The 26176-nt window shown below is 51.5% G+C and overlaps 5 protein-coding genes across 7 annotated transcripts in view; 1 reads left to right on the top strand and 4 right to left on the bottom strand.

Moving 5' to 3' along the window:
* The window catches only part of Hoxb3 (homeobox B3), a 53259-nt gene extending 44032 nt beyond the window's left edge, over positions 1–9227 (bottom strand). Inside the window, exon 1 of the mRNA XM_051173318.1 lies at positions 8492–9227. The gene's annotated coding sequence lies outside the window, so the exon portion shown is untranslated. The remainder of the gene's footprint in view (positions 1–8491) is intronic.
* Cdk5rap3 (CDK5 regulatory subunit associated protein 3) overlaps positions 1–26176 on the top strand; it is a 720787-nt gene that overhangs the window by 588008 nt on the left and 106603 nt on the right. The gene's annotated exons all lie outside the window — the stretch shown is intronic.
* On the bottom strand, positions 651–9774 carry Hoxb6 (homeobox B6). The gene is made up of 3 exons (XM_051174626.1): positions 9236–9774; positions 2577–3069; positions 651–1555 (listed from the first exon to the last, which is right to left on the bottom strand). Exons 2-3 carry the CDS (start codon positions 2989–2991, stop codon positions 1296–1298), a joined length of 675 nt encoding a protein of 224 aa, XP_051030583.1. The 5' UTR covers positions 2992–3069; positions 9236–9774; the 3' UTR covers positions 651–1295.
* Positions 12070–15653, bottom strand: Hoxb7 (homeobox B7). Its single transcript, XM_051174724.1, has 2 exons — positions 15132–15653; positions 12070–12834 (listed from the first exon to the last, which is right to left on the bottom strand). Exons 1-2 carry the CDS (start codon positions 15529–15531, stop codon positions 12581–12583), a joined length of 654 nt encoding a protein of 217 aa, XP_051030681.1. The 5' UTR covers positions 15532–15653; the 3' UTR covers positions 12070–12580.
* Positions 16907–19862, bottom strand: Hoxb8 (homeobox B8). 3 transcript variants are annotated; one of them, XM_051174427.1, is made up of 3 exons: positions 19593–19862; positions 18818–19289; positions 16907–18064 (listed from the first exon to the last, which is right to left on the bottom strand). In XM_051174427.1, the coding sequence occupies exons 2-3, from the start codon at positions 19239–19241 to the stop codon at positions 17757–17759; spliced, it is 732 nt and encodes a 243-aa protein (XP_051030384.1). In that variant the 5' UTR covers positions 19242–19289; positions 19593–19862; the 3' UTR covers positions 16907–17756. The 3 variants fall into 3 exon arrangements, with proteins under 3 accessions (XP_051030384.1, XP_051030398.1, XP_051030487.1); XM_051174441.1 differs by having other exon boundaries at positions 19620–19862; XM_051174530.1 differs by having other exon boundaries at positions 16907–18061; positions 19593–19861.

The following is a 26176-nucleotide window of genomic DNA, read 5'->3' as shown; positions in this document are numbered from 1 at the left end:
CCCTGCCCTCAGGTCTGCTAAGAGCCAGACACAGTCGGGCCCTAGGCGGCTTCCTGCCCCCGGGTTCTCATTCTCTTCCTTGCCACCGAGCTCCTACTTAATATGGGAAGGGGCACCTTGGAGCCTGTAGACGAACTATGGAGAGATGCCCAGTGGCCTCATTTTTCAGTCTCCGGAGCAATAGGCCGGGAGAGCCGAGGGCCAAGGCCGCCAGAGACAGCCATGTGGGCGGGCCAAAGGCCAGGGGCCTTGGCTAACAGAGGACAGAAAAACGCTGCAAAGGCGCCCAGACCCGCCCAGAACCGTGTCTCTAGGGCTCTGGACTAGAAGGCCTCAAGTGGCATATCTCACAACCCACAACCGAGGGCAAGCTTAGAGAACAAGAGGGAAAGGGTTTCCCTCCGTCCCTCAAGTCTGAATGGGAGAAACAATTGTGAATTTAGCACGAGGGAGGCACAACTGACGCTGGGGCCTGGGAGGACCGAGCCTCTGCTTTTGGCTCCTGCTTTTATCTCAACTGTAACTCGGAATTGAGACTGGCGGCTGGAAAGCCCTGAGGCGGGCCATGGTTCTTGCCTTTGCTGTTCAGGCTCAGGGGTGACAGGGTGGCTGGGGCTATAGAGGAAAAAAAATGGCAGGGAAGGATTGGATGTGATTGAGCTACGAGTTTTCACATCTTTATTATTATTATCATCATCATCATAATCATTATTAATATTAATATTATTACCGAAGTATTTCACGTCCAGAGCTAAGACAAGACTACAAACACAACACATAGAAAATTAATAAAATAGAACTTTGTTTTCTTCTGAGGCCCCTCTTCTTACTTCTAGGTAGTGTGTGCTCCTTCCAGTGGCTTTGGGGACGGGGTAGGAGAGACAAGTCTGGGATGAGGGAGTCTTTCAGGTCCCTGCTGAGGGACAACGAATCTACCATTGAATCGTGCACGGGGGACATGGACGAAATGAGACTCGACAAGGACAAGAGCATTCTGCTCTGCTTCCAGGAGACATCAAGTGAGTCTGATTCTCAGTTCACACCAGGGAGCCTGATGAGGCCAAGGTGGGTTCTTCGGGGAGGGAGGAGGCGCTGGGGTGTTGGGTAGGCAGCCTCCAAGCGCCCAGGAAGAGCTCTGCGGGTGGGGACGTCCCGGAGAGCGCTGGGCCCCGCCCGTCTTGCGCTGGAGAGCAAGTCCCCAGACTCCCCGACCGCAGAGCCTTCTGGGGCTTTCGGGTGCCCTCGGTTCCCCCACAGGCCTCTCCCTTCGTGTCCCCCCTCCCTTTGCAGCACCTTCACTCGGCTGGTTTTTCTTCTTCCTCCTCCGCACTGAGCTGAGACGCACTAAGCAATTTGCTCTCCTTTTTCCACTTCATGCGCCGGTTCTGAAACCAGATCTTGATCTGCCGCTCAGTCAGGCACAGGGCGTGCGCGATCTCGATGCGCCGCCGCCGGGTCAGGTAGCGATTGTAGTGAAACTCCTTCTCCAGCTCCAGAGTCTGGTAGCGAGTGTATGTCTGGCGGCCTCGCCTACCGCTGGGCCCAAAAGAGGAACCTGTTACGCAGAGAGGAGAAACTGAGGCCTGGAGTCACCACACCAAGCCCACCGCCCCCTCCCCCACTCAGCCTTCAAACGTAATGCTAGCTGCTCATCCTTCCTTTCTCCCATTCCCTGGTCCCCATTTCCCACTCCTCCAGCGCCCCCTCCAGATTCCCTCCTGGACTCCTAGGCCTGTGCTTTCTTTCTGTCTAGACTCTTGGTGGGGGGGAGGGGCAGTTGGACTCCCACCTGAGCTTAGGGGGAGGGGCTGGCCAGGTGTGTCTCCTACTAGCTGCATCTTTCCTTTCCTTTCCATCCATCCAGCTCTCCCTACCCTACTCGATGATAGATTCTGGCCCTTAATCCATAACGACGTGGATCGATTCATAGTCCACATTAACAGCTCCTCACTTTCGTGTCCGGCTAATGGACATCAATTGGGACTTGAAGCCGACAAATAATCCAACCTGAGACCCAGGCGCCGGTTTGTCCCACTCACTCCCTATGCCTGCCTGTCCTCTCTTAATTCCTCCTTCCCCAGACTACCACCCCTCTCCATCACCGATCCCTAGTGGTCTTCCCCCAACCTCAAGCCCCAGGTAAATACAGTCCAGAACCCAGTAAACTTGCCCTCGCCGGCGTCATCCCCCACCCCCATGACACACTCTTGTTTTTAAAGGAGTGATCTTTGGGTGGGGGTACCCGGGCAGATCGGGATAAGAGAGGGGGAGGACACAGAGGAAAGCAAAACCAGAGTGAGTCCCCTGTTCTCTTCCTGATCACCAATCCTAGCCCTGGCCTAACTCTCTCAGCGAGCCACTTACTCCCCCTGCCTTACTGTGCAGCTGGGACTTCTCAAACTTTGCAACTTATGAGGGCAAGAAAACCGACCTGGAGGCAGGGACCCAATCTTGCCCTATCTCCTGAGATGCTAACCTAATCCCCAGTGGGAGAATGAGGTGGAGTGGGGGTGAGGGACACTGGTTCTGCCTTCTTGCAAGCCCCCCCCCGCGGGACAGCGGGAAGTCTCACTCACTGTTGCACGAATTCATGCGTTGCATCCACGGGTAGACCGGCGTGGAGCACTTCTGTTCCTCGGTTTCTCCGAATACGCTCTTGTCCTGTGCGCAGTCGGACTTCCGCGGTTCGGGATGGAACGGAGGCGGCTCATCGGCGCCAGAGAGGGCGCAGGCCGCGTCCTTCTCCCGGTAGAAGGCAGGCGCCGGCCCGTAGTCGCAGGGCGCCGCCCGGCCATAGCCGCTGCCGGCTGGTGGGTAATAAGAGGACGCCGCAAAGCCCTTGTCCTGGCCCGGTCCCGGCCCATACGGCGCGGGGTAGTGCCGCAGCGGGTCCGCATAGCCCGATGAGTAGAGCGGCAGCTGGCCCAGGAAGGACTCCTGCCCGCTGGCCAGAGTGACGGGGAAGGTGGAGTTCACGAAATAGGAACTCATCGGGAGGGGAGGCGCGCGCGGTCGCTGCTGCTCCACCGGGTTTATGATTTGTTGTGTTTTATAGTCCGAGCGCTGCGCCTATTAGTAGTATAGCCGAGATTGGGTTTTAGCTGAGGGGGGATGGCGAGGTGCCAGTGAGGGCCAGAAGGAAATACAACCATCTGATCCAACACTGACCAATGGCAGAGGCAGGAATTGTCAAATAGCACCCAGGAGGAGCACAGCTTCACGAGGGACCAGCTCACAAACCTATCAACCTTTTTCCCCCTCCTCTCTCTCTCTCTCTCTCTCTCTCTCTCTCTCTCTCTCTCTCTTTCTTCCACCTACGTAGGATCTGCGAAAGAGGCGTCTGTGCTTTTGAGGGAGGAGGAAACATTTGGATGGAGATCACCCCATTCCCCAGTGATGAAATAAATACAGCCCTCCCCCTACCCCACGCAGGAATAGGGAAAAGTTAATTGTGTTTTCAGAAAAGTTAACCCCTGCATCGCATGGGCCCGTTCCCTTAAGGGAGGACTGGGTAAATGCCCACGAATCTCGTTGAGAGAGAATGAAGGGACAAGATCTGTTTCTAGGGCTTTGGACTGGTAAAGGGGGAACGGTGTTGTCCGCTAATTTGCTTCATTTTAGAAACAGGGAAAAAGAAACACCCTCCTTCGCAGGTTTGGAAAACCCGTCTGTCCTCTTTATCAGGTCTGTCTTTCCCCTTTTCAAGCTTAGGTTTATAACATCCCTGCTTCTACACAACTCTCAAGGTTAGAGGGGGCAAGCCGGATCCCTTTGCCTAGAGGACCCAGAAGAAAGAAATGTCAGGGGTATGTGAGCCCAAGCTTTCTCCCTCTGGCTGTTCCCCTAGGCTAGTAGCTTCTGGCAAGCCAGTCCTTAAGCCCAAAACAGCTCAGCTCAGCCTGACTGCAGTCTTGACCGGGAATGGGGCCTGAAGAAAGAAACTAACAATCCCTAAATGTGGTGATGTAGCATGTGAAGGGGTAAAATGTAACCCCCCGGCCTATGTGACTTTGTCTCTTTCTTTAGTCTGCCTACAAACCTCACTCTGTCTGCAATCAACTCATCCTCACCTCTCACTCCAAAATGATGTAAGAATAATCCCTGGCTACAGATCTTTAGAATGAGAATGTCCCAGTAAATCTAGATAGAGGGAAGAAATTGTCCTCTTAGAAATATGACCAGTCATGGTACACGACTTTAACCTCAGCACTTGGGAGGCAGAAATAGGAGTTTGAGGCCATCCTGGTCTACAAACTAAGTTCCAGGACAGCCAGGGTTACTCGAAGAAATTTAAAAAAAAAAAAAAAAAAGTGAGTCTTCAGATTGTCATATTGCAGAAGATGAGAGTCCATTGAAAATATCTTTCCTCTCTCTCTCTCTCTCTCTCTCTCTCTCTCTCTCTCTCTCTCTCCCTCCCTCTCTCTCCTGTCCTTGCTATAAATTGTCAATTCCTTTTGAAATCCCATCCCAAGACTTGGTTTAGATTTAGTTTTGTAAGGAAGGCAAGCTGCTAGGTGCTCCTAGGGACTCAGTAACCATCTTAACTATCTTTTATCCTCACCTGGCACACCTGCTCTAGCTCTCTGGATACCCACAACCCTCCTGTCTGTCTCCCAGCCACGCTCCAGCCTCATGTATGTATCATCTGCTTTCTGCTGTGAGAACTCGGGAGTGGGAGACCATATCTACGATCTCTTGCTCTCTTCCTCTCTCAAGCTGGCCGATGCACTGTATTTCTGACATTCTAATATGCACACACAGGCCAGACAGTTAAGAATAACAACTTCCCATCCAACCTGAATAAAGGGAGGATTGGGTGTGAGATGCTGTCAGATATCAGGCCAGGCTGACCCACTTCTGCCTTGTTCTTTGGGCTCCTTTTTGTGGCCCAGCTCTGCCTACTGATAATAGGAAAGGGCTGAGGATGGGTAATCAAGAATGAGGATTTATTTGGCTGCAAAGTGGCCTCTGAAGCTCTTTGAACTCAAAGCAACTGCTAGGCTGTCCTTTTGTGGCACAATGACACATCTCTGGGTGTCTGTCTCTCTGAGCCTTAATCCATGGGGTGGGGGTTTAAAGAATCTCAAACCTACTCATGATGAAGAAAGCAGAAATTTGACAATCTAGAAATGGCTGGGCCCATACTGAGAGAGGAGTAGGGGCAGTTACAGCCAAAGAATACTTCCACCCTCACCCCCATCTTGCCAATGAGCTAGGCCTTGGGCCTCTCAGTCCTTCCCCCTAGTCACAGTGCCCTCATCATAGGGAAGATAGTATAATTGCCCCTTCAAAAAATTAATTAAAAGGGTAAGAGAAGGTGAGAGAGGAGGCCTTCTCCTCTGCTCGAAGCAAGAAAATAATTGCTTTATCCTTTAGAGAATCAGCCCCCAAATTAACCTCACCTCTGCAGGTTGCCTGTCTGGAAATGGAGCCACTATGGGCAGGGCCAGGGCGCCTGGAGTCGGGCATGAAAGGAAATAGCGCCTCATCGCTCTTATCTAAGCCCAGAGGTATTTATGAGCGTTTATTCATCTGATCCGTTTGTTTGGGAAAAAGAGCAGACAGGCAGAGCTGGGCCAGAGACCGGCCTGGTTTCTGGAGCCAGATCTCTACTGATTTGTCTGTGGTTCCATGCACCTCAGTTTGTCTGTCTCCACTGGGAAATATGTAAATACACAGCAGGCATCAGCCAGTTCTCCATCTGGGTTGTTGTCCCCTTAATACACTAAGCGAGGGATGTAAATGTATACCAAGGACACAGCACAGGGGTTGCACTGATACCCCATAGGCAGGATTTATAATTGTGCTTTTCTTTGCTTTGAGTTTGCAGTCCCATGGGTAAGTACGAACATTCCAGCTCCCAGAGAAATGTTGCCTAAGTCATGTTCAGCTCAGGAGTGAAAATCTGCAGAAGATGATGATCTTAGGAATGGCATTTTCCTGTATGAGGAGAAGTTGAGACAATAGCTAGGCTTCCTATTTCCTCTAAGATACAAAGCCCCTCCCTCCAGCTCCTTGGATAGTAGGTACCTTCTCCTAACCCACCCCCAACTTTACCTGGGGTGGGAAGGATGAATATCCCTCAAACTCAATTATTCCCCCCTGGATTCTGGTTGTCTGAAATTTTCCCCAGTGGTATAATATGGTGGCTCCTACAGACTGGAAAGAGGCTCTTTGCTTGGACTCTCTGCCCTAAAATCGACTGGTCCAAAACGACAAAGACCTGATTTCCATTATGCAAATGAGCGGCATCCTCTCTGATCTTCTATGAGGAGTGGGCGAGGCAAGGCTTCTTACCATCAGTGTTTCAAGCCTCTGTGGTAGTTTGACTTCCCTCCCTATGTTTCCTTCTGGTTGCCCAAAAGAAAAAAACTCAGGAGGGCCCCAGACCTTCCTGCCAGAACCCTCGGGGCCTCCCGCAGAGCGACTCCCTAAGCCGGCCTTCCAGTCGCCAGAAAGTCACTCTGGAAGCAGAAGAGAAAAGCTTAAAGATGGGTTCCAGAGAGAGGCTCAGCCTCCAGAGTCGTCTAGGGCTCAGGGCGGCGGCGGGAAGGGGGTATGCCCCCAACGCTACACAGCCCCAATTCCCAGCCAGACCTTAGTAACACCTTGGCCAGCCTGACACTGCAAGCAATTTCCTGGAGTCTCCGCCCAGGAACCCGGGCCACCGCACCTTGAAAGGGATAGCCAGAGCTTCCTCTTGAAGCTTGAAAGCCCGAGCTAATCAGTAACCCGTGAGACGGGGCCAAGACTCCAAGCTGAGGCGGAGGCGCGCACCGAGCCCTCACCACCCACTTCTGAGAAAGCCGTTCCGTTAACTGGGTGTGAGGGGTCCCACGGGAACGGAAATTACAGACGTTTTGGTTCTTTAATGGTTTCTCCTCACTCCCGATTTTCCGCCAAAACATTTTTTTTTTTTTTTTTTTTTTGCGTCGATTCGCTGGGAACGTTAGAGAATGGGGGAGGGGACCACACTCACTTGCAGACACCAACAGTTTCCAGAAAACTCATTTCAACTCCTTCAGCACAGACTCGCCAGCTTTGGAATTGGCAAAACCCACAAACCAACTGAAAAAGTACAGACTGGGTTTGTCCTTTAACAATCGAGTGGAACTTTCTGGTCGGCGCCTCCCTTGACCGGCCCCCCTCCTTTGACTGAGAAGAAAACCAAATAAACCTTGAAAAGATTTGGCCTCACACTTCTCCCCAGAGACCCAGTCATGTCTTGTGTCTTAGGTGGTGATGTGGGTCGTGGGTCTGAACCCTCAACCCTTTGGTTCAGTACCCCTGTCCGTGGGTTACAGTATTACTACTCCTCTTCCTCTGCCAGCCTCCAGGTTTGTGGCTGGGATTAGTGGAGGTCTGCAGGATGGAAGAAGGTTGAGGATAATGCGACAAGAGACTCATTCCGTTTTCTAATCTATACCCGGAGACTAAGACGCCGTAGAGAGCACCAGCATGGGCCAGAATCCCACCGCGCCAAGCAAACCCGCAGGGCTCGAGGAACGTCGAGAGGCTAGCTGTGCCGAAGACGCCTGTCCCCGAACGGACGGTAGATGGCAGCAAACTGCATAATTTGGGTCAGAGGAAATTGTCTAAGGGACGATTTATAATCCACCAAGACTAAGGGAGTGGGGGAAGACCTTTACCTTGAGTGGATTTGGGGGCATTTTCCCGTCGTGGATTGGGTCCGAGCGTCCTAGATGCTAGCGATTTAATTCCTCTTGCTAAGATGCCAATGTGTTTCAGTGTGCCCAGTACAGGCCTGTGTCTAGAGCTGTGTAGCTGCCCCCAGGGAGTCCCAGTGCAGTGCCACAAGTGGCTGAGTTTCCTTATCCTAATAGCTCAAGAGGCCAATGTAGCCACACACTTGCCCCGGACCCTAAAATCCTAGACAACCAGAAGCCCGAGCCTGATCGACCCGCATAGGCTTTTTAAAAAACAGAAAGGCAGTCAATCTCTGTTCATGCAAACCAAACTAAATCAAAATGCCTCCTGTCTGTGCCCAGAGTGACTTATCTCTCTGCATATAGCTTCCCTAGAGACCCTTCAACCCATTTCTTAGCCCTCACCATCGAGCCTGAACCCTATGAGAGCTTTTTAAAGAATCTGGCTCATATTCAGCAGATCCCCCCCCCCCACCTCCCTCCAGGAAGCTGGGAACCAAAATTGGGCGTGAGAGACAGGATTTAGCCCTGAACTCAGACTCCGGAGGCTTTTTCATCACATACCATAGGATTCTCTAGTTAGGTTTTCCTTTTCATTTTGTATTCTTCACCGCCCCCCCACACACACACCAAATTTATTTTTGTGTATAAGCCTAAACAGCATGCTAAAATCATTTCACAACCACCACATTTGAATCCAGGAAAGTTTGAAATGCTTCCATACCACATATGCAATTTTCTCCACCAAAATCCACACATCCTATATATCAATAAAACACAAGCAACAGAATCTATCGCGCACAGACCAACAGACTTTAACCTACCGGATTAAAACCACAAAACTCCCTGCAGATGAGGCTCCCTCGGGCGGCAGGGCTGGCAAGAGACCTGAGTAGTCTTCAGCTAGCTTCCTGGGGAGGAGTCTCCCTCGCTTTGGGTTCCTTCACCCACACCCCTTTAATTACAGAAATGTCTCCGAAGGAAGAGAGCGAACATTTCTCTGTGAATTGTTCTTTTTATGTCACTCTAGCCGTCTCCTTGCCCTCGGCTGGCCTTGGCGGAGATTCCAGGCCCTCCTGAGACCAACACGTCCCTCAGCGCCACCGCCCCTCGTGCCAATGCAGCCTGGAAATCGCCGTTTCCCACACTGGGCAAGAGAACCTCACGGGGGCAATCGGGGGAGGCCAGGAGCAGGGAGAGATGGAGGGAGGTGAGCACAAACCCACCAGGGCCAGAACGACTGGCCAGCTCGGCTGCAGCTCAGACACCCCACCCTCTCTTTCGCAGCCCCCTCGATGGAGCTCTCTCCCAGTTAAAAAGGCAACATAAAACTGGCCTCCGAGGCCCCTTTCCGTTTCTCCTCCCCCCATCTTCCCTGTAGCGGCTCCCCCTCCAGGAAGCAGCCACCCCTCTCTTTACCACAGAATTTCCTGGGAAGCTTCTCCCAGCAGCGCCCAGAGGTGGGGTTCAACCCGGTCTTGGGATGGGGGGAGGGGGAGAAAAACCTAAGCCCCACCCCCTGCAAAAAAAACGATGCAAAAGAATAAGAATTGTAGAATCTCCCTTACCTTTGCAGAACTTGGGTTTTGTTTTGTTTTTTCTTTCTCCGGATTCAAATGGGTGAGGAGGGAGGGAAAAAGGAGCGTTCGGTTTCTTCTTCAGCTTCCAGATAATATTGTCCCAACCTGAGAGCCGTCGTTTCCCCCTCTCAGACTTGAAAGGGAGGTTGTTTCGCTTTTTTGATATTTGCATAGAAAATGGAATAAGTTCTGGCTTTGAAAAATTGTATCAGGCTTCAGTCCCGGGCAGATTGTCCATTGACCCTTCATGATGACTAAAAATCCCAGATCAGCGAGCAAATTAACTTAGGAATCAAAATTATTTTTGGTTCTCTCTTTTGTGTAATTCCCACCCCTCCTTCCCTCTCTCACTCACTCTTCTCTCCTCCCCCTCTCTTCCTCTCTCTCTTTTGCTCTATCGAACTGATATTGAGGTATAAAAATATCAAGAGTCTGGAGCCCTGAAGGACGGCAGTGCTCCGACCTAGGTGTGGTGTCCAAAAGAATGCTGCATTATAACCACCAGGGAAATGATAAAAAGTTCATGTTCACGATCGCCCGGCCACATGACCGGCGCCGGCCAATCGCTGGATTCAACCACTCATAAACTTCTATCACAAAGTTGTAAATTTTCATAAAACAACAAGGAATTTATTGCATTTCTTCATGGCTGCTCCACCAGCAACCCTTTTCTCGGTCGCCATCTTCTTTTCTTCCCCTTCTCTTTCTAGGGAAACCCCAATCTGAGACGGGGTGAGATTTTGGGTGCAATAATTCAGGGTGGAGAAACTATAGAGGTCCAGCTAGAACCGGGGTTTTCTCTGGAACCTCCACATTTTCCTCAAGAGATCTGCCTGTCTTTTATAGTTAAAAAAAAAAAAAAATACCCCCCAAAGCTTTCACATGGGTCTGTGCTGAGGCAATAGGAAGGTGAGGCAAAAGCAGCAGCGGGTGTTGGATGCGGCTATGTGCATCGTGGCAAAAGGAAAGCTCCTATACCCCCTCTCCTGCTCTGAGCACCCGCCCCCATTCCTACCCTTCCAGACTGTGGGATTCCCCCACCCACCTGTGAAGCTTGCAGCATTGCAGGTGTGGGGGGGGCAGGGAGGCGGCCCTCGGGGTCTAGTTTTTGCCTCTGGAGAGAAGGTGTCCTGGATGGGGGCCAAACCAGATTAGTCTAACAAGTAGATTCTCCACCTCAGCACCCCAGAAACTGGGGGAGGAAGAAGCCGGGTCGCGGCCTCTCCCGCCTAAACGCCTGCCCCCATCACCTTCACTAGAAGAAACCCCTGCTCTCTCCAGGGGATGCTGCGGTCGGTACCGGGGAAGCCGCAGGTTTTTAAGGCTTTTTTTTTTTTTCTTACAAATTGAAGCCGCGGGGTTTTAAGGGCCTCTTTCACAAATTTAAATTAAGCATACCTTTCTAGAAACCAATCACCTTTCTCAAAACCTTTCGGTTTAAGATGGTGTTCTTTGAACAATCGAGGGTTTGTAAACGAATAAATATTAAAAGTCAACACCGCAGGTCTAGGTATAAAGACACTGTCCTTTAGGGTTTTGTCCAGCAATCAGGGGTTTGCAAAAATGAATAACTCACTCTACTTTTCCAGGTTTCCAAAAAACAAAAACAAAACCCCTACATTTTAGGTTGGGCTTCTGGTGACTTAATGAAGAAAGTGAAATAATCTTCTTTTTAAATTTTATCTTTTCTTCTCCCTCCCCTCCCCCTGCGTGTGCCCCTCAGAAGGTTCCAGGTTGTTGGCACTCAAGAGCAGGCTGAAAGTCACAGAGGAAGCCCTGACGCTCTGCGGCCTCCCAGCTCGCTACGGTCACCTTCACCTCGGCCACCCCAGCCTGGTAAACTCGCTCGGTTCTCGCTCATGGGACTGGTTTTTTTTTTTTAATATATGTATATATAGTTTTAAAGTTTCATATGGATCGCCCTTGTCAATTCAAAATGAAATAGATTTTAGTACAAAAACTAAAAATAAATTCTAATAAATTAAAAAAGATCACGCTGACAGAAAATGTTTGCCGACTGAGCAGAAAGCTGTAAGCACCCTGGCAAGAAGGTTGCACTGGGCAGGCCAGGAGACCTCTACTCGATGTCCTGGCCTCTGCCCAAACCGCTCCAGGGATGGGATGGATCGGGGTGTTCACCCTTCACATTTCTTCCATTTGTCTTCTTCGAGGCCTACCATTTTGTATCTCATCACAATATTTGTGGCTGCACACCAGGCTCAGATTTCATAGTCTCTTTTAAAGGCCTGAACAAGAAAAAATTCGAGGCTGGAATCTTTTAAGGGGTGGGGTTTACATTTTGGGAGTGTGTAGCTGAGCATTATGGTCTCATGGATGGATTTCCTGGGGGGCAAATGTGAGTCTCTGTTTAGAATCCAATGTGCTAATGTACATTGGTGTGTATCAAAGTGTCTGTGAGTGACTGTGAATGCATGTTTACTCGTGAGTGTGTGTGAATGTGAATGCATGGGTTCTGGGCATGGAGCCGGGATGGTGTGAAAGCCTGTATGTGTATTTGTGAATATATGGATGTCTATGTTTATTTGTGACTGGAATAGTGTATACATTTGTGTACTGTCAGCTTGTAAATATGGGAATCGTGTGCTTTGGTTAACATATAAAGGGAGGGAGACAGAGGTTGGGGTTCATTAGCTGGCCGTGGGACATCTGGAAAATAAAAGCAAATCTAACATAGAAAGAAAAGACCAGTAGAGGGGCTCTGAGACACCCACCCACTACCAATCCTCACTCCCTCGCAGCCATAGGGAGACAGAAAGTACAGAATCTGTTGATTTTTAATCCTATTTTATTCTCCATCCTTCAGATATACAGAAAGAGGCTCACAGGAAAGGGTAGGAGCCAGGATCAGCGGCCAAGTGCACCAGATGCAGGAGCTAGTGGTCCTCGAGGCTCCCTAAGGCCTTTGTAGTGCTGCTACTGGGAAGTATGGGGTAGACAAGGAACCACAGTCCACAAAGACAGCGCCAAAGAGGGTGTACAAAACAGCAAGATTTTACAAAGACCTTACTAGCAACATAGAAAAGGGGAGGCACATTCCAGAAAGCCATGGAGCAGGCCCATAATATCCTTTCCATACTGTACAAAAACAGACAACACACTTTCCCATAGGTAGTATTTTTTTACAGTGTTAAGAAGCCCAAATTTTTCACCCTTCTCTCTCTCTCTCTCTCTCTCTCTCTCTCTCTCTCTCTCTCTCTCTCTTGTAATTGCTTTATTTAAATAGTTTTCCCCCTTATTTGAGTTTCATGCTTCAGTTCTCAGAATTGGTTTCTCCTTCTATTCTCTCTCCTCCTCTTCTGCTTTCTCTGTCCCTCACTCTTCCTCCTCCTCCTCAGCTTCAGCCTTGTCCTGGCCAGTGACCCCTGGGCATGACGTTTTGTTCTCCTTTTTCCACTTCATGCGCCGGTTCTGAAACCAGATCTTGATCTGCCTTTCAGTGAGACAGAGCGCGTGCGCGATCTCTATGCGTCGCCGCCGAGTCAGGTAGCGGTTGTAGTGAAACTCCTTCTCCAGCTCCAGGGTCTGGTAGCGCGTATAGGTCTGGCGGCCCCGCTTTCGGTCAGTACCTACTCCAGTATTTAGGAGAAAGAGAAATATCAATATCAACAACAACAATAACAATAACAATAATAATAATAATAATAAATCAGTGTGTGAAAAACACCAAGAAAATTTCCACCTCCTACCACAGGGCAGAAAAAGACTACATTGCTGGAAACACATTAACATTTTTCATAGTCTATCCTACACTTCATGGTACCCCCTTTCTCTGCCATCTGCAGAAAAATTTCCAAGCTTCTTAGGGCAAGCATTGTTTTCTTTCTTTTCGTGTGTGTGTGTGTGTGTGTGTGTCCACAAGAGTTGCTATGCTTTTCAAGTGGGGGGGGGCTTATTATGTAGCCACTGGGTGGTTTCAATCTGGTAGCAATCCTTCCTATTCACTCTTCCAAGTGCCAAGTGCTGGGCTTACAGGTCAGCCCCACCATACCAGATAGATAGTCCTATGACCCATGAAAGGTGGTTTTCTCAGCCTGGAGCGTCTGAAAGCCAGGTAGATCTCAACTGCTGGCTCCCAAAGGTTCTGTTCCTTAAGGAGCTAGCATAGAGTGGAGGCAAAATTAATCCTCACTCACTTTCTGGGGCCAGAGGCTCCAATTTTACCCTTTTCCTTTCAGATAGCCTTTGAGGTAAGGACACCATATTAATGTCCCAGAGTGGGTTCTCCTGGCCTGATCTGAGAAGAGAAGAAAAGAAACAAAAGGACGTCTAAGGGCCAGTCCCCACCCAGTCACATCATAGAATAGGGAAGAGGCAAGAATTTACCTCCCTGGAAGTTGAAAGTATTAGCCTAATGGCAGTTACATTCCAATGCTGTTTCCCAGTAAGGGTCAAGCAAGACCTGGCTACCTGCCTGCCTGCCTGCTCAGATAACCTAATTGTCTGAAGCAATCTTTGGACCTCAGGGACTGCAAGGGAGAAAGGAAACTCCATGGCCTAGACCAGAGTTAGGTGAGGGTCCTTGCTCATGTGTTGAGGCTGAAAGGGTACCTAACAGCTTTCCACTTAGGCCCAGAACCTAGGAGATTGTGGGGAGCTATTGGTGTCAGCCCTCCTGGAAAGGCCACTGGAGAGAAAAAGGGCTAGGGTCCTTAATTTCAAGTCAGATATAAGCCAAGCTAAAATGTTGTGTGTGGGGGGGGTCACTTTGATAAACCAACTGGAAAGTCAATTCAAATACAGAATAGGTGATAGAAACCCTGATCAGCAATACTCATGGTGTGAGAACTGGGTTGCTCCTGGCTCCCAACCCTGATCAATCTGAGGGTTTCTGACCACGGTCTTGGATGTTCTGAGCCTTGGAGTTGGCTCCCAAGCCCATGTGCCTTGAGGAAATGTAAAAAAGGATGTATGAGGGGCCTTTGGAGGAGACCTGGTAGAAACCTTGATGTCCTATGTTTTCTAAAGCAGCTGCTGAGTAGCTTGCACTCCCTAGTCTTGGTTTGGGTCCATTGAGTCCTAGCATCCCCCAAAAGGAAAGTCATACTTCCAGAGTGACACCTTCATACTTGACTGTTCCCCAGGAGTCCACAGAGTCCTAGGAAAAACACCTAAAAAAAGCTATGCTGTCATGAGGCCTATGCCTCTTTTTCAGCCCACCCTCCTCAGTCCACCAGGGGCAGAAGGAGTCAATAGACCCATCGCTCTGGGCCTCAGATGAACTCCCTTCGCCTCTCTCTGGCTCTACGTCTCCGGCTGGGTCTTCAGCTCTTCTGTACCCGCTCCTCCCGCTAGGCCTCTAGAGCCCACCTCTAATTGTCCTGATGGGAATAATGGGGGAGCGGGGTTGGCTGGAAAGGAAGGGGGAGGGGAGAACGGCTTAGCGCTATGACCCCCTCCTCCATATCTTAACCGAGCTAGGGCTAGGGGGACACACCCAGAACTGAGCTCTCAGGCAGGGAACGGGGGGGGGCGTGGGGGGGGAGAGGAGAGAGACCCTAATGGCTATTCTCTGCAAACCCCAGCCTTCCTAGGCAAGACAAACGGCCTCATCTCCAGTCCGTGCCGGCGCTGCTGATAAATATTTAAAGCTAAAAGGCCCGGAGGAAGGGTTGGGGGCGGGCTGGGGGCTTTGAGCACTGTGGCGTCGGCAAAAAGAGATCCGCCAGGACCTGAGAGCACCGAGCAAAACTGGGGGAGGGGGCGGCGTGCGGGGTCCCAGGTTAGACTTAAACAGCACCGCAATGGCCGATCTGCAGCCGGGAGTATTCTGGACGCGGAGAGGGGTACCCTGAGGGGAAGGGGAACCTTCCGGGGACTGTGGCCCGGACGTTGCGGCTCGGAACCGCTGGGTGCGCGGCGTTACCTGAGCTTCGCATCCAGGGGTAGATCCGGAAGTTACTCTCGGCCGCCAAGTCCGAGTCCCTCTGCTCCTTGGCGCCAGCCGCCTTGGCGGGGTCGCCCGGACACACCCCGGAGAGGTTCTGCTCAAAGGGCGCGCAGTGCATGTTGAAGGAACTCGGTTCGAGCCCGTAGCCGGCCGCGTAGACGCCGGCCGCGCTCTGGCCCGCCATGCCCCCCGCGCCTGGGTACAGTGTTTGTACCGAGGCGGAGAACGGGGCGCCCGGACCTGTTCCATAGCCCGGACGCTGGGGGTTGGAAGCAAAGGCGCAAGAAGTTTGTTCGGGAAAGGCTCCTGGAGCGAAAACCGAACTTGCGGCTGGATATTTAGAAAATAAAGCATTCGCATAATACAATGAACTCATAATTTGGCCGGATGATTTGTAGTCAGGGACGTTTTAGTGTCGGTTTTACGAGATTCCTTGATATATTACAGAATTAGAGTCCAGATTTACACCAAAAAGGACCCCCTTTTTCCTCTCCGGACCACGTGACCTTGGCCCACGTGATATTCCCTCGGCCAATGATCTGACGGCCTCCTGGCTGCTCTCAGTAATGTGGAAAAAATTGTGTGGCGTTGGATTTATAAAATATGATCAATAATGAATGGGAAGGCCGAGCTCTGCGGATTGGGGCTGGGGGGCTCAAGGGTCGCTGTCGACCCCCGCGGGTTGGAGGCAGCTTGCAGGCGTGATTTTGGGAGGAAGGAATTGAGTGGAAGGGAAAATAAATAACCTCTGAGTGATCCGTGTTGTCACCCCCCCACCCATTTCCCCCAGCCTGTACAGATCGAGAGACAGACGCAAGGATTGAATGGTCTCAACTTGGTGGGTGGGTGCAGGCCGAGTATTTATTAATCCAGGCTAATTCTCATCCGGGCTGCTGCTGGTCTCCTAAAACGAGGTGAGCCTGGCCTCCCGGTTGTCTTTTAGTGACTGGATGTGGAACAAGGCTTTCCTAAGGCAGGAATCCAACCCAGCAGGCATTGGACTCTGAGATTTCTGGTGGCTAAAGAAAAAAAAAGCGTTGCCAATAAAAAGATATACATAAACTATTTTAAAAAAGGAAGAAAGAAAGAACAGAATGGGGGTGGGGAGAAAAAGGAAGGGAGGAGGGCAGTTTGGGTCCGGCTCGCTGCTTTCCCGGTTCCGGAAGGCGGATGCCTCACTCAGTGGAGCGTGGCTGCCAGCGAGGCAGAGGCAACGAAGGAAGGAAGGCTGCGGCAAGCCGCGGCCTAGAAACTGGGAGAAAGCGGAGACGTCCCAGAGAGGGGAGGTAGGGAGGAACCTCTTCCCTCTGCTCCTGCTTCCCCAACCTGAGTCCGAGAAAAATGGAAATGTAAACTCAGCAGCCTACTCCATCTCCCCCGATACCCCCACCTCCCAGGACACACACAGAAACAAAGAGAGAAGTGACAGGGGACACTAGTCACCAGCTTGGGCACATCTCTCCTCCAGAGAGGCCTGGGCGCTGGAGTCTCCGGGGCCCAGCAACCACGGGACACAAGGGGAGGGGGTTTCTCTTGGCTCCCCTCCCTCGATCCTCTCTCCTCCAATCATATGCAGCCGCCTCCCTCACCCCCTGCGCCTCTGGGCCGGGGGACTCGTACCACCTGCTTCCAGCCCCCGCCCCCTCCTCTCTGCGACCTAGCCTAGGCCAGCCCTACAGCCTGCTGACCGGCTCCCCCCAGTCCTGCAGGGCGCCTGGGAGCGAATGAGGAGCGCCAGCCCCGGGCCAGTCTCGGGTTCTCGCTTGTAAACTTTATTGTAACTCTTCCGCCCTTTTCAGGCTCAGACAACAGAACAAAGTATAGAGGAACAACAAAATATATAATTAGCCCTCCCTCCCCCCAATAAAGCAATTCACGGATACAGGATACATTCTCTTCACAGCAAACCTAAGAACACTTTTAACAATTGCTCACAGCGCGCATGCTAACTAAAGTAATCTCTTTTGAGAAACACTTAAGACAAAATTGTCAAACCAAAGGGGGTGGGGGGGGGGGACAGGAAGAAAAGCGAGAAGCAAGAGAGAAAGCCAGCGAGCTAGGGAGGGCAGCGGGGAGCGGGGAAAGATGAGGACGCGGTGAAAGAGAGAGAGAAAGAGAGAGAGAGAAAGTGAGAGGGAGACAGAAAGAATTACGGCGTGAATAGGCAGTTTCATGTTGTTGGGAGAACTTAGCAGAAATCGGTACCTTGGTCATTACAAAGAAGCACGTTCAAAGGAAAAAGACCATTGCACAAGGAGGCATTTTTACATGGGGCGGGGGGCGAGGGGGCTCTGGCAGGCAGCAGTCGCTCACCCTCGCAGGGCGAGGGAGTCCTTGTTTAAAATCCTTTTCTTTTTTTCCCCCTGGCCCCCAAGAGAAGGGAAGGAGATCCACGGTAGCTCACACACAGAAGCTATTACGAGATACTACCACTAGCGGGGACTGGCGCGGCGGGGGACGCTGCGGTGGGAGGCCCAGCTCCTGGCTCCGCTCGCGGGGCCGGAGCTCTCGGAGGCGGGGGAGCGGGCGGCAGCGGCGTGGTCGCGGGAGGGACCGGCGGACGTGCGGGCAAGCCCCGGCCCAAGCAGTCCCAGCTGGAGCCTACTTCTTGTCACCCTTCTGCGCATCGCCCTGCTCGGCGGTCTCTGGCGCCCGCTCCAGCTTCTCTTTCTCCAGCTCCTCCTGCTCGCATTTACTGCTGGGGAACTTGTCTTTGTTGTTCTCCTTTTTCCACTTCATTCTCCGGTTCTGGAACCAGATTTTGACCTGTCTCTCTGTCAGTCCCAGCGCGTGCGATACCTCGATCCTCCGCTTGCGAGTCAGATAGGGATTAAATAGGAACTCCTTCTCCAGCTCCAGGGTCTGGTAGCGGCTGTAGGTCTGGCGGCCTCGCCTGCGTCCGGCGGCTGCTGGGAATGGGGGAAAGGGCGAGACAGAGGGGAGGGTGGGGGAGGGGGCAGAGACAGAGAAGGTTGGAAGATTCGTGAACCAGCCTAGGAGACCAGGATAATGAGGGCAGGGGGACCCTTAAGCGGGGGTGGGAGGGAGCGCGCAGAGGCCGCGGTCAGCAGGGAGGGGGGGCTGAGGGGGGACTAGACAGCACTGAATCCGCGGGGGCCAAAAAGGGGGAGCCCCTTCCCCTGGTAACCACAACCAGAATGGGGGGTTCAAATATATTAAAAGTGCCATAAAGTTTAGGAGGAAGGATGTCGAGAGCGGAGTAAGAATAAAAAGCCAGAGTGGGGACCCACGAACCCACCTTGAAAAGCCCCCAGAGCCTCTGCCCCAGAAGAAAAGTTTCTTCAGGGTAATTAAACTATAAAGCAATTGAGAAGTGCGAACGTTGAGCGCCCCCACTCTCCACAGCCCCCATAAAACAGTAAAAGGGGGAGAGGGGGGAGAAGAAGAAGAAAAGTAAAGGAGGGTGAGGGGTTTATGGATTCAGGAAATTCGCGTAGCGACCCCCCCTTCAAAGGAAGCAAAATGAAAAGGGGAAAAAGAAAAGAAAGTGGGGAGGAAGGGAGAAGAGGTAGGTGATTGGAAAGGAGCCTACTTGTCCTCTAGGAGCAGAAGATGCTCCGGGCCTGCTCACCCCCTCCCCCCGCGCCGGCCTGGGGCCCTCCCGGCCCCTTCCCACCCCGGCAGGCCCGACGGGAGCTCACCTTGAGGGCGCATCCAGGGAAAGAGCTGTGTGGGCGACGGGCTCTGCTCAGACCCCTCGGCCTCCTCGCCCAGGCCGCTGGCGGCCGCGAGCTTGCAGTCTGCGTACTGCACCAGGTCTGGATCCTGCGCACCGAACAGGCTCTGGCGCTGCAGCGGGTCGTAGCCGTAGAAGTTGCCGGGGTCCCCGTGGCACGCCACGGCACACGGGTTCTGCTGGTAGGGAGCCGTGGACAGCGACGATGGCCCGTGGTAGAACTCCTGGATTTGCGACGGGTGCTGGAAGCTGCCGCCGCTGCTGGGACCGTACACCACGGTGGGTCGGCCGCCCAGGTCCTGGGCGAAGCCGCAGTCATAATAATTGGGGCGCAGGGACTCCCCAGTTTTGTATTTGGAGAACAGTGAGTTGACGAAATAAGAGCTCATTTTATTGAATTTTGAGGCGGCGGCGGCGGCGCAGGCTGTAGTTGGGGGCTGTTGGGGAGGGGGTGGGGAGGGGGAAAGGGAGGGAGAGAGAGAGAGAGAGAGAAAAAAAAAAACGCGGATTCGCTGGCTCCTAGTTACCCTCGCCAGGAGAGGAGAGGAAAAGGGAGGAGGAGGGGAAAAAAGAAAGAAGGAAGGAAGGAAAAGAAAGAAAAGGCGAAGAAGATCTCGAAGCCGCCACACTTTTTGTGATTTCCAGGAATAGAAGAGCGAAGCCTGCAAAAGTCTAAGCCTGCATGGCAGCCGCGGCTCGCTCGCCCTCCCCCCACCCCCCACCCCCAAACAAAAATATACCGCCACTTAAAGAGGTCCTCGCTTTACATTTCGAAGAAGGGATGCCAGTTCATAAACAGTTTTCGGTGATTTACTTCCCTCCAAATGAGTTGTTTCATATTTTGCCCCGTCTTTTCACCATCATTTGCATCCATTAGAGACCCCGCATCCTATTGGCTTCTGGGTACTCCTCCCGGACAGAACGCAGAGCGAGGGTGAGAGCAAGAGAGAGCGAGCGCGAGAGAGAGCTAGAGCGAGAGAGCGCCAGGGAGTGAGGAGAGGGCAGGAAAAAAAGGAGGGGAAGGGGGAAAAACACCCAGAGAGAGAGAGGGGGAGAGGGGGGAGAGGGAGGGGGAACGGGAGAACGAATACGGATTAAATCTGTTTAACTACCTACATTAATGAGATATCTCTTGCCTCACAACAAATCAAATACCTTCGCAGACCACCCCCAAAGACTGATGTGGGGAGAGTCACGGAAAAACACCATGCGCACACACATCCACAACGCTGCGCCTGGCGTAGGCACGCTGTTAATTTCGCGATTTTAACGAGGCAATTGGAGTCTTTCTAAATGTCAGGGTCGCTTCGGAAAAATGTAAAAGAACACGGTTTAATTGCGCCGAGTTTTAAAAGGTCCTATAAATGTAATTGGTATTTTAATACAAGTTATCAAATCATACAGCTTCCTCTCCTAAACATATTTTCAAACAAACGAGGTAGTCATATTTAAAGCTTTAATGATCAATTTCCTTATTATTGATAAAGGTTTAACTATCGTGTGGAGGGAATTGGCTGGGTAACCAGCCCCCAAAAAAACGGCTGTAAACTCTTTAACAAACTATAAAACGCAATAAAGCCAGAGTCTGTTGTTGTTTATGCCGCAGCGCATAAAAGCTGTTAGCATTTTACGAGTTCTTTCCTCTACAGCTATAAAACTGCAGCTTCGATCGCCCCCGCCGCCCAACTGAAGCACGGTGGGGGTGACTAAGCTGAAATGAGAGCGATTATGGGTTGCTGTTGATTTTTTTTTTCCTTTTCGGCGCAAACGGTGAGTTTCCCTAGATTTTTGCCTACTTAGGCCTTGCACACACACCTGTCCCCACGCCTTCTTTGGAGACCCCAAGATCTGTCGCCGCCCAAGTCACACACATAACTTTCCCTCATTAAGCAAACACACAGGATTGTCCGTGGAAAGAGGGTCTGAGTGGGTCTGGGAGAGGAAGAGGAAACTTTCTGGTTAATGGATAAATACTAAAGCCAAGCAAAGTTCTGCGGAGGCTGCCAATTCTGCATTTCCACATGCTTTTACCTGCTGTTGGTTGGAAGGGGTGTGCAAGGGAAAGACAGAGGGGTTTTTGAAGGCGCTTTGGCCTACTCAGAACTTTAGAGGGAAGACTGGGGGAAAGAAAGGGGTCTGATGTCATCAAAAGGATGATGATCCTTGTGACTGTTCCGCACCTGTGCACACATCTTGGGGCCCAGAGCTGGGGCCAAACCCTATGCCTCCCACACAGGCCTTCCAAGTATAGACACAGACGATTGCATGAACACACCAAAGGAGGTGAAAGTAATGGAGGCTGTGACTGGGCACCAAGGCCTTGGTCACTGGCTGTCTTATGCTCTCCAGTGCCCTAGGCAGAGGCTGTAAGGTGTGTGTTACTGCTGGGTGTCCTCATAGCCATTTGACCACCTGCACTGACCTTGGCAGAAAGGGCTTCAGATAAAGCAAGGCCATGAAATCTCCCTTTTCCTTTTACTTGGGGTTCCTTTAGTTAAACCCTGAGCATCTGAAGATAAGAGATCTCAAAAGCTAACCCCACTCCAGGCACAGAGGCTTCATCTGGGTACCCTGGCGTAAGGCTGGGGGCAGTCAGCCCATGGGAGGCCCAGTGAGAGCTTCAGAACCAATGGCCTTCTGAGGCAGCGAGTGTGCAAAAGGAAGGCCTGAAAGGCAGAGAAGGAAAATCTCTAGAACAAAGGCAGAATCGATTTTCACAAATAAACTCAATCTATTGCTGATTCTCTGGGAGGATTCTTTTGGGGATCCCATGAGCCCCAACCTTTGTAAACAATGCAGCCACATGTTTCCAAGGGGGCAGAACTGCCAGTTTTACTCAACCTTCTAAAGTGAGTCCAGAGGAGGAAAGTGGAAAAGAAGGAAAGGGAACCAGGCTCCTCCGGGGTCTTGTAGCACAAGCCTGAGGGGGCGGTGGAGCAACCTCAAGCAGAGTCAAGTTGTTTCGGAAGCGAACATTTTTATCAAGTGCGGGGGATTTTATGGTCATGATTTGAGGAGTCACTGGTGAGGTAGAAATTCAATGGCTTGTTCTAAATCATCCCTTCACCGTACCAGAATTTTCTGATGGAAGGAAAATGTTTCCGTTATAAGGAAAAAAAAAAAAAAAAAAAAAAAAAAAAACAAGAAGAGCGGGGAGATAATTTATAAACACCCAGCGGAGCGCAGATTTATTGGAGAAACTCAAGTTGAGGAGACACTCCGCGGGCCTCCTTGCACCTGGACCTGTGGGAAAAGAATAGGCTCTGGCTGGGGTCATTTTGGGGGGTGGCTTGCCATTCCCCCCTCCCCAGATCAAGTTGGAGGCAGGTTCGGGCTGGGCCGAGAGGAAACTGAAGATTGGGAATCTTCAGCCGAAGGGGTTGTGGTCAGTCAGAGCGACAGCCTCAGAAAGGAAAGTCCAGTCGTCAGGCTGCGGTGTCGCAGAAGGACCGACTTCCCCCGCCGATTGCAGCCGGGCCCGGGCCCGGGCACAGCGGGAGCACACAGGAAGGAGCCCCGGCTCTCACCTGGAAGCCCCGCAGCGCGGGAAACTCTCAGGCGGCGCTCCCATAGCCAAGCCTGCCCCGGCTCCTATCCAGAAAATGCACAGGCTTTTGGTGGAGACTCCCAAGGGACGACGGGGCAGCTTTCTCTCACCCTGCCTCCCTGGGTGGTGGTGGGGGGGACCCTGCCCGAGCCTGGGTGGCCAGGCACTCGCTCAGCCCAAACCTGGATACCTACAACGGCTCTGGAGTCAGAGCCCAGGTGCAGCGAGCCCTCTGGCTTGGGACACCACGGAATCTTCATCAGAGCCAGGTCCCCATTCCTCACAAATTTGGGGGATCTCCGGGATAGCACGTCGGATTTGTTCTCCAGCAGGTGTGCGCAGCCCTCCTCAGATAGCTCGCTTGCTCTTCAAGGGACCTGCGGGGGCAGCTGGCTCACCCCTTTCACCTGACCCGCTGGCCTGCACTTTGTTCCTCTCACCTCTGCAGGGAAATTTCATTTTCTCAAACCAGTTCGCCTCCTTGATTTGGACCCACTATTTCAATATTTCTATTATTAATATTATCATGCCCGTTCTCCATGCATTTCTCGCCCCACCAAACGCAGCAAATGGGAAACAGCCTTCTTAGCATGAGAAATTCAGAAAATGAACCACTTGAGGAGAGAAACGCCACTATAATTGAAATACATACAATAGGGGAAAGGGCCATAACAAACCCTATATTTTTATTATGTGCAAATTATCCATGACTTTCGGTAGCTCTCAGTTCCTACACACTGGGCCTAACAAGGTGCGGTGAGGAGCCGCAGGAGCCTTCAGCCACAGCACTGGAAAATTTCACATGGAGCAAGAGTGCCATCTAGCGGCCACTCTGCAAAAAGATATCCTCCATCTGCTCAGTCAGGCTCTCTGAGGAACCAGGGACAAACGATTAAACTTTCATTATCACTAGAAATAGGAGAGAGAAACGAAAGCAGATAAGAGAAAAAGCTTCAGAATCAGGAAACTGTTCAAGAAACAGTTCAGATAAGTTTAAAGGAAAAGAAGCTATAAATCCACTCAGTCCCTAATTTCTGTTGGAGTCGATAGCAGTCACTGCTTATGGTCAGTAAGAGAAAGAACACTTTTTAAGCCCTACACGATTGTTTCACATGCTGAGGGGTAACAATTGGGCTTTTTGTGAAGGATGTGAAGGTCTGAGGTGATGGAATGGAATCAGAGAAGGATCAAGAGGCTACTCTCCTCCAGACGCCTGGCCCAGCTGGATGGTGTGTGTGTGTGTGTGTGTGTGTGTGTGTGTGTGTGTGTGTGTGTGTATCCACATATGCAAGGGTTTCTTGTTTATTCCTGGCTCTTCTAGAGGGGTTGTAAAGAACAAAGACAGCTATTTCAATGGCTGAAGCTTTGAGTACAGCAAAGTGCTCTTCCTCCCAGCCGCTAGTTTCTTCACTTTTTACCCTCCAGGAACCACACACACACACAGACACACACAGCCCTGATTCCCAAGTTCCAGACCCCCAAGCTCCAGACCTGAGCACAAGGGGGTGAGGGTGGGTGCTTCGTAATAAGGCCCACCCATTCTCCCATCAGGTCTGGAGCCCAGCTCATCCTCGGCTCATCTCCGGAGTTTCTCCCCTCACTGTTTGCTTTGCTGCTGTTTAGTTTCTTAACCTTCAGAAATTTATACCCTATAAACTTTTATAGCGGTCATATTATTTTATTGCTGCTCACACAGCATTGAATTCCTCTCCCGGCTTTCTCTCTCTCTCTCTCTCTCTCTCTCTCTCTCTCTCTCTCTCTCTCCCTCTCTCTCTGCATCTTTTATGACAACTGATTTCCCCATCTCTGGCTTCTGAACCTCTGCACCTTCGCCTTTGTTCATCTTGAAAGAAGCCATCCGGGGCTGGGGACTCAGACGCCTCTGCCTCAGGCCACTCCAGACATCCTAGCCTCCTACCCTACCGCGACCCAGTCTCCAGCCTCGCTTTTTGTGTTTCCTTTAGGCAGAAACTGGTTTTCTTGGCTCACTCTCTGCAGCTGGCAGAGTCTGGAGGATCAAGAATGGAGAAACAGCCTAGTCCACACCAGCTGTAAAGCCAGATTAATTTTCCTTTTTTTTTTTTTTTTTTTTTTTTTTTTAAACATAATCCTCCTGGCAGGCCGCCTGTCCCAGCTGCAGCACAGAGCTTCCCTGTCTCCCGCCTCTGATTTCTCGGTCCCCTTGCCCTTTCGTTAGAGAGGGGTAGAGCCGGCCTTGGCAGGTTTCTTTCACTCGGGCCAGCCTTTGTCGCTACCTCCACTCGGAGCCGCAGTGTCTCAGCTGAAGTGTGGCGTGTGCAGCGAGCGAGAAGCTCGCGTGAGGCTGGCGACAGAGCTGCAGGTCGGCTGCAGCTGGATTCTCACAACTGAATGAGAAAAGCAAGGCTTCCAGAACAGCGGCAGCAACGGACTTCTTCACGACAGACTGTTGCGGGGATACCGCAGTGTGAGAGGGACAGGAGGCCGCCTCTTGAAGCCAATTGTAATTCGGGGGCTCCTTTTGGAAATGAATTACCCCCTCCCCTCCCGAAACAGTTGTGTCCACTTTTGGTGGCTTTCTTTTGAGAACTGTCACACACACACACACACACACACACACACACACACACACACACACACCCTGGCCTCAACCATCCAGACTCAGCAAGCCCCAGACCAAGGCTGCTGTCCTAAGAGCCCGACTCCAGGTTGGGGATGGGGGAGAATCTACAAGAAATCCTGGGCTTCAACCATTTGATTCATCCAAGCTTTCTGCCGCCTCTGGATCTCCACCTACATGCAACCACCATCCTCTGGGCAACAGCATAGGAAGACTCCTAACTCCATCCCTGAAGGGTGTTTGGAAGTGGTTACCTGGGAAGGGCTGCATCTGCTGCAGCAGCTACAAGCCAGACACTCTCCTTCCCCGAGTGCATGGGGGGGGTCTCTAGAGCATATTTGTCTGGGTGAAGACCCTTGCTCTGGGGAGAACCGTGCCCTCTCCCAATCGTGGGAATTCACTTTCCACCTTCCCAACTCTCCCGGTTCCACTGAAAGGGCCTTGCTCCGTTTAAGCAGTGGTCTTGGGACTTAGGTACCCACCAGGTGTCAGGACCACCAGAGCAGGTAGATGCCTCTGGAAGGTCTAAGGAGAAAGCCTGTGGCTGTGGACACTCACTTGTCTTTGTTTGAAGCCATTGCTTTCAGCAACTGGACTCTTTTTGCTTAATGACCAGAAGAGAAGCAACACAGGAAGAAAAAAAAAAAAAAAAAAAAAAAAAAAGCACAGGAGAGGGTTGTTTTCTAGAGTGATATATATTTTTTTGTTCTTTTTCTTTTTCTTCCAAAACAAACAATTAGAGCTCTAGGCCCCTTGCCCTCCCCATTCCCACCCTCAGCCCTCCCTTATGAGCAACAACTGAAAATCATAGCCAAAGAAATCACATAACACAAGCACAATAATTTCACCACAGCCACTGACAAAGCGAAAAATAAAATAAAACTCAAAGTCCTACTGGGATGACCTCTTCGCAGGGTCAGGAGAAGCAGGAGAAAGAGTCCAGGGTTGGGGGGGGCACTGAGAAGCAAGGGAGGACAGAAGCAAGGGTGAGCCTCTGCCCCGTGGGGAGGCGTGATTTTGCTTCTTTCCTTTGCACACGGGACTGTTTGCAGGAAGCGTGTGTGGGCGCGCATGCATCAGCTGGGTGGATACAGCAGCATATTCTGCAGGAGGTGAAACCCCCATTCAGAGCTTTGGGGGGGATCTTCCTTTGGCCCTCTGGCTGGGTGCCAAGGGGC

Source organism: Phodopus roborovskii, unplaced genomic scaffold (assembly GCF_943737965.1).
Source record: "Phodopus roborovskii unplaced genomic scaffold, PHOROB, whole genome shotgun sequence".
In the NCBI taxonomy this organism is placed as follows: Eukaryota; Metazoa; Chordata; class Mammalia; order Rodentia; family Cricetidae; genus Phodopus; species Phodopus roborovskii.
This window is presented reverse-complemented; position numbering and strand designations above follow the sequence as displayed.